We start from the raw sequence: 7,702 nt of genomic DNA, 5'->3' as shown, positions 1-7,702 counted from the left end.
CATATAGTGTATACAGAATACACACATATGTAAATTTAATACAAGTATTCGCTGAAAATAGACTGAAAATCTATATTCTAAATCTAATTTAAACAAATATACACAATGTTTTAATTTAACATCAAATAAAAAGTCATAAGGTAAAATTAATTAGAGATATTTTAGTATTCTGCACTATTTCTGGATCAGAAATTAAACAAGCAAGCATGAACATGATCGCCGGTTTTACACAAACTTGTGTAAAGTGCTTCTGCACTGAAAAAAAAATTAAGGGAAGGGGTTGCAATCAATTTATTTTAGCTACATTTAAATAAACAAATTTAGCTGATAACCTTCAACATTTTTTTTTTACTTAAATGCAGCTAAAATAAATTGATTGCAACCACTTTTTTCCAGTAAATTCAATGAATCATTTTTTTCACTAAAGCAAAAGTTATTTGTTCAATTCAACTCAAAATATTAAGTTATGAATACTATTTGTAATGGGAAAAGAGTGTGTATTTAATAGAAGACCATTTCATTAGTGTTTGTAATGACTTTTGTATTTGACTATATATATTCATATTCATATTTGAAAGTACAAGAACAACTGATCTGTTTTTGGATGTTTCTTAATGAAAATTACAATAAACCGTTACCAAATTTTCAAGTGCTCACTTGGTTTTTTGCTTCCGTCTACCCACCTCCGTCGCCACAGAGCCCACCGTTGCTCCCATGGCTCCTCCTAAGGGTCCCCCGACAAACAACCCCACAATCGACCCCAGTAAAGCACTGCCCCTCACCATATTCGGGAGCCACATGAGCCACCCGACCACACTGTCCCACAACGAGCGTAACAACGAAGTGTTAGGCGTGGAGACGCAGAGCTCCGCGATTCCCTCAACCACCAAATCATCCACACATTTCTCCGCTTCGGCCCTTATTCCCTCTGCATCATCCTCTCCTTTTTCTCTTCTGCTTTTTAAGATCTCCTCCTCCTTTTCTTTCACTCTCCTCTCTGCCTCCTGCAGCAAAGGGCAGGTGTAGAATTGTGTCTCGGCTTCTTTCACCATCTTCTCCACTTTTACGAACAACTCCACATTGGATCCCGGCCACAGCGGGTGATGTCGGTCCTTGCACTTCTGAACAAGCTCTAGCAAGTCGGGCCGTTCTGTATTGAGATACTCGTCCAGAGAGACATCCTCAGGCAGTCGGTCCATGCGAGTGAAGAGCACCATTGCGTGTTTACTGACCGATTCAGGGCCAAATACCTTCTCGATGGTCTCCAAAATCTGGAGCTCCAGGTTGCTGGGCCGGTGGACAGGGACACAGAGCAGGAAAGCATGGGGACCTGGGGCCGATAAAGCAGCGCAGAGTGAAAACTGGCGGCGGACGTCCTCAGCGGGACGCTCGATGCACAGGCAGTCAGGTGTGTCCACGACAGCCACCTGCGCAGAGAAGGAGACAAAAGTTGTAGAAAAAAGCCCCGTTAGCACACTATGAAAAAAGACGCCACTAATGGATCTATTTGGATACAAAAAATCCATGAAAGCCCTTTTTAAAAAAATCTGGAAAAAAAATCTTAAAATCAGCTTAGACCAGCTCAAGGACCAGCTTAAACCAGCTGCCATGCTTTAAAACACAGTCAAACCAACATTTATTCAGACACCTTCAACATTTCTCAGGTTATCACGGTTTATTCGCTATAGTTTAGAAAATGGTAATAAAATATGACAAGAACAACTTTGATAGAAAGGTATTATTCAGACAATATTTACACAACTATCAATACTTTGTTGAGCAATTACCAAGCAATACTTAATTTTGTTTAGTCTGTGGTGTAAAAAGGTCACATTAGCAATTAAATAAAAAACACTTAAGCAAAACATGGTCAGGTCAAAGTGTCTGAATAAATTTTGGTCCAAACTTTTTATCAGTTTTACTGGTAGTCCACTGTATAAGGAATTTTTGGATATATTACGTCACAGTTTGCTCTATTTTGCTATCCTCACTTACATAAATGAACTATAGTGTCCTGCACCCACTAGTAAAAAAAAAAAAAAAAAAAATCTAAAACTATATCTAGTGTTTGATTAATTTTTGGTTTGACTGTACCTAACCAGCATATGCTGTTTTTTTTCAACAGGGAGATCACATGTTATAGTGTTTCAAGTACAAAGTGTAATATAGTTTGTTAGTTTAACTCTAGGGTAACACCAGTTCACTTTCAAATGTGCAAACCTATTTAACAATATTTGTTATAAATTTGTTATACAAGTATTTTGTATTTTTAAGATATTAAACGTTTTATTTGTCATATATTTGGTAAGACTTTGCAATAAGGCTCCATTAGTTAATGCATTACCTAACATTAACCAGCAGTGGATCATACATTTGTTAAATTATTTATTCATCTTTGTTAATGTTAATTAATAAAAAATGCAAGGAAGGAATATCAAACAATATTAACAGATACAACTTTTGTTTTTAATAACGTAAATGTTAAAATTAACAATACCTGAGATTGATACATGCGTTAGATGTATTATAGTAAATAACTATAATAATAACCATTCAATAATGATTAACAATTATTGCAATTTCATCTAAACATATTGTAAATATTATGCTCAAGTTTACCTTTTTTAAATGATGTTTCTCATTTTTAATCAAAGGTTTTCCAGACAACTAGTTTTACAGACAAATATAAATTGGCCTAACATATGAATTCCTTCGAAAAACTATCATTTTAATTACATTTCACTAACCTCTCAGGTGGTATCTGAGTTTTATGAACTGCTGGTTTTATAATTGCACAAGGCAGTTAAAGTTTGCTAAAAGTTAACCGTTAAGGTCCATGACATAAATGTGAATTTTTTACCTTGGACTACAAAACCAGTCAAAATGAGATTTATACATCATCTGAAAGCTGAATAAATATGCTTTCCATTGTTGTGTGGTTTGTTAGGATAGGCCAAAATATATTAGGATAATATTATATTAACTATTTGAAAATCTGGAATCTAAAAAAAAATCTAAATATTGAGAAAATCGCCTTTAAAATTGTCCAAATTAAGTTCTTAGGAATGCATATTGCTAATCACAAATTAAATTTTGATATATTTACAGTAGGGAATTTACAAAATCTAAATGGAAAATGATCTTTACTCAACATCCTAATGATTTTTGGCATGAAAGAAAACTTGATAATTTTGACTTATGCAATGTATTTTGGCTATTGCTACAAATACACCCGTGCTACTTAAAATCCTTTAAATAGCATACTAGGAAATCACTTACATTCCTTTGATGCAACTTGATTTCTTTATTAAAAAACAATACAAATCTATCTGTCCAGAACTGAATTATCAGGTAGCTGAAATTGAACGTGGTCTCCTATGAAGACATTTAAAGTGAGACATGGACCCACCTGTCGTCCTGCCAGCGTCACACATCTTTTCTGACAGTCGCTGGCTGGTGTCTCAGGGCCTGTGCAGTCGAACTCAGATGTTGGGCTGCCCAGAATGGCATTGAGCGCACTGCTTTTCCCAGCACCCGCTGAGCCCAGCAGCACCAGTCTCAACTCTAGAACCACAGACAGGAACAGAGGGTTATTAAAGACAGACATGACTTACAAAGAAACCACTTTTATTTGGCTCGTTTCCACAAATCATATTATAAATGTTTCTGTAGATTAATTTATATTTTAGGTTCGCTTTTGAATAAATAATGAGAAAAAAGAATAAGTTGTGTTATTGATTTTATATGGGTTAGTTCAATCTTATCTAGCAATGAATAAACCTGATTTCTGAAAATTTCATTATTATACTGACATATTTTAAATTTTTAAATTGCTAATTAATTTTACCCTTTTTAAATCCACATTTGAGTGGTATTCTTCAGTACAGAATGTATAGTATGTATTTACTAATATCCAATAATAGCAGCTGATTTGTTGTAACATGAAACATGTCTTTATTTAGTGTTCAAAGTGTTACATTTAATGACTTTTGATGTTTAAAAAGTAATCGTTTTTTGGTCAATGTCAGTTATTGCTGTGACAAATTGATACAAATCTGGGTTTAGCAAAGCAAACAAAAATCAAGAAATGTTTCATATTTTTCCTATTTAAGTGGAACATCATGTTTCACAGGCACAACAGTTTGATATCTCAATGAAAACAATCTTTTACTTTCCACACACATATTGGAGCTTGTAATTCCACATATGGGTTGGACTTCCTAAAAAACAGTATAAACAAACTAGTCCTGAAGCATGCCTGACTGAACAAAATGAAACGAGCAATGAAAAGAATAAAACCTGCATAGCAATGCAAGAACAAGTATATTTTTGGATCAAATATTAATGGGCTACATTATAATCCATGGACAACAGGTTAAGAGGAATGCTGAACATAAACAAGAAATGTCTGGAGTAACGTTAGCCATTAAGTTAAAAACAGACGAAAAGTGAATTGTACGTGTACTTAATACATGCTTTAAAGTTGAAATTGCACTCAATACTTAAAACAGCAGGTCTTTATGATGTATTACACAACGGGTTATCAGGATATAATCATGTGAAAGCCAATTTTACTAGTTCTGCATCACATAATTTTAATGCAATAGCGCCACCTAAAGACGAAACCCACACCTTTCATGATATGAAAAATCTGAAATTAAACTTAATAAGATTTAAGGTCGTATTTGCTAAAAGTTGTGAATGTTCCAGTCAGCGTGTTATGGTCACACCCGTTTCAACAAACAAATAAAGCACAATTACTACACTATATGTGGGTCGGCATATAAAAATGTGCTTTTTATTTTTAGCAACACTGTGTTCCGAGTTAAAAAAGTACCTGTCAACTAACGACAGTTTAATGTCGACTCTTATAAAATAGCTTAACTTCTACTTAAGGTGGTTGGACAGAAACGTACTGTACACTCTTAAAAAATAAAGTTTCTTTAAAAGGTTCTTCACAGTAATGCCACAGAGGAACCATTTTTGGTTCCACAAAGAAGCATTCAGTCCAAAGGTTCTTTAAAGAACCATCTCTTTCTTACCTTTTTATATTCTGAAGAACCTTCTTTCGCCACAACCTTTCGCGAAAGGTTCTTCAGATGTTAAAGGTTCTTTATGGAACCATTTAGGCAAAATGGTGGTTCTTTGGCATCCTGAAGCACCTTTATTTTTAACAGTGTATGCTATTAGCAAAACAAAACATAAAAAATCAAATGTTTGTCTCAGTTTCAACCATCTCAGAAGAACGACTACCAACTAATAACTTACAACGATGTACCATTGAAAAAGGTAACGTACAAAAGCTGTCACCGCTGCAGTAGCTTTTTAAAGGTGTTCACTTTTCACGTTTTTTTTTTCCTTAAACGGTGCATATACCACAGTTATAAAATAATAATAATACCACAGAGTTTGTACTTTTTTAATAAGAGGGCCTATTTAAAGACTTAACGTAACCCATCATGTACTACTATGGTATTTACATGGACTGCATACAAAATGTTTTGCGACCTAAAACGTGCTTCATGTGGTAATTAATCTGAAACATAAATATTATTTAATCTGGCTGATAATCTAAATTTCTTTTTACTTTTCTTACAGCGTAGTACTCGAAGGTACTAGACACCAAGATACAAGAAACAGTGCCTTGCAAAAGTATTCATACCCCTCAATTCTTTTTCCACATTTGTGACCCTGGACCACAAAACCAGTCATAATGTTAAATTTTACAAAACTGAGATGTATACATCATATGAATACTCAATAAATAAGCTTTCTATTGATGTATGGTTTGTTATGATAGGACAATATTTGGTCGAGATACATCTATTTGAAAATCAGGAATCTGAGGGTGCAAAAAAATCAAAATACTGAGAAAATCACCTTTAAAGTTGTCCAAATCAGGTTCTTAACAATGCATATTACTAAACAAAAATTACATTTTGATATATTTACAGTAGGAATTTTACAAAGAATCATCATGGAACATGATCTTTACTTAATTTCCTAATGATTTTTGGCATAAAAGAAAAATCTAAAATGTTGACCCATGCAATGTATTTTTGGCTATTGCTACAAATATACCCCAGCGACTTAAGACTGGTTTTGTGGTCCAGGGTCACATTTTGTTATGTTGCTGCCTCATGTCAGACTGCTTTAAATAACTTTTTTCCCCCACATCAATCCACACTAATACACCATAATAGCAAAGAAAAAAAACTGGTTTTTAACATCTTTGCAAATGTATTATCTTAAATGATTCTTTGCATGAGTATTCATACCCTTATCAGACAAAGTTGAAATTTAGCTCAGGAGCATTCATATTGCTTGTAGATGTTACTAAACTTCGAGTGAAGTTAACCTGTGGCAAATTCATTTGAATGGGTATGATTTGGAAAGGCACACACATCCTAATAAAAGGTCTAATAGCTAAAAATGCATATCAGAGAAGAAAAAAACCCTGAAATAAAAGAAAACTCTCTGTAGAGCTCAAAGAAAGGATTGCATTTAGCCACACATCTGTGGAAAAGTTCGGACAAAAATTAGCTGCATTGAAGGTTGACAGAACCATGTAGTCTCTGTTGGCCTTAATGGAAGATGTTTGTAACAACCAGGACTCTTCCTAGAGCAGTTTCAAACTTTAAAACAGTTTAATATAAGGCAACAACATAACAAAACTTGAAAAAAATTAAGGGGTGTGAATACTTTCGTAAGGCACTGTATTACAATGGTAAATTTACAAAAACAAGATATTATATGTCAACAAAAACCTTGCTGGTTTGTTTTGTTCAGCATTTCTGAAACTTAAGAAAACTTCCACAAGTGAAAGGTGACGTCAAACCTCTTTCCTTCAGATCTGTCTGCCCTTCTTCACTGCTTCCAGACTTGTCTTTCTCTTCCTGGTGAATTTCATCTTGTGTCGTACTTCCCTCCATAGTCTGCAGCTTGAGAGAGAACAGAACATAATGTATTGTGCACAGATTGTCTTAAAATAAGCACACTAATGAGCATCTGATGAGAAAATAATGGTGGAAATGGAGGACGTCATTCCATTCAGATGACTCAAACACACATTTCACATAACTGCAGTGAAGCACTTTCACTGCCACATTTCAACTGACAGCTTTAAAACAAAACTGTAAATGCTTAGCACTATACCAAACAACTGATGACTGCTTTAGATTAACTGAAAGCTGCTCAATAACACATGCTTGAGAGGGCTTACCTTCAAGTTACAGACTGATCTTTTGTGTACCGTGTGCTTATGAGCTGGCCTGCTCTGTGTTTCTCTGTACTTCCTGTTTCTCCTCCTGCTGTTCAGTCAAAACACTGCTGGCAGTGTGGCTCTGTCCAAACATGTGATGCTGTTGGGTCGCTCTCCTCCTCCTCCTCCTACTGTCTGTTTCTAAGTCCCACCTCTTTTACCGAGACTTCTTGAAGGTGTGTCTATTTTCATGAACTGGTAGATAAAGGGCTAGTGTTACAGCATTTTTATCAGCTGTAACCACAAACAGGAAGCCGAGTACTCTTCCTCGTTTCAGTTACCTAATACTGTGTACATTTGCATGCTAAATGCAGTAGTTATGTTATCTTTCCACTTTTTTAAATCTCTGTTGTGACATTCTTCAGTGTAATTTAATCTTGCAGTGACACAAAATTCTTGGAAAAGCTGCAGTACAGGAATTTCTGGCTTGGAAAGGCTTCA

The 7,702-nt window shown here is 34.8% G+C and overlaps 1 protein-coding gene across 1 annotated transcript; it reads right to left on the bottom strand.

Moving 5' to 3' along the window:
• Positions 1 to 442: 442 nt before the first annotated feature.
• LOC141324727 (GTPase IMAP family member 4) lies at positions 443 to 7,538 on the bottom strand. The gene is made up of 4 exons (XM_073833562.1): positions 7,223 to 7,538; positions 6,839 to 6,941; positions 3,410 to 3,564; positions 443 to 1,427 (listed from the first exon to the last, which is right to left on the bottom strand). Exons 2-4 carry the CDS (start codon positions 6,930 to 6,932, stop codon positions 654 to 656), a joined length of 1,023 nt encoding a protein of 340 aa, XP_073689663.1. The 5' UTR covers positions 6,933 to 6,941; positions 7,223 to 7,538; the 3' UTR covers positions 443 to 653.
• Between the last annotated feature and the right edge of the window lie 164 nt (positions 7,539 to 7,702).

The sequence above is a fragment of the Garra rufa genome, chromosome 1 (genome assembly GCF_049309525.1).
Source record: "Garra rufa chromosome 1, GarRuf1.0, whole genome shotgun sequence".
Taxonomy (NCBI): Eukaryota; Metazoa; Chordata; class Actinopteri; order Cypriniformes; family Cyprinidae; genus Garra; species Garra rufa.
The sequence above is the reverse complement of the archived record's forward strand: the minus strand, read 5'-3'. Positions and strand labels throughout refer to the sequence as shown.

Excerpts from the sequence above, each read along its gene's own strand:
- LOC141324727 (XM_073833562.1), bottom strand. The coding sequence starts at position 6,932 with ATGGAGGGAAGTACGACACAAGATGAAATTCACCAGGAAGAGAAAGAC. Across the intron at positions 3,565-6,838 it reads GACAGATCTGAAGGAAAGAG|AGTTGAGACTGGTGCTGCTG; the intron begins GTTTGACGTCAC and ends CTGTGGTTCTAG. Across the intron at positions 1,428-3,409 it reads TGACGCTGGCAGGACGACAG|GTGGCTGTCGTGGACACACC; the intron begins GTGGGTCCATGT and ends TTCTCTGCGCAG.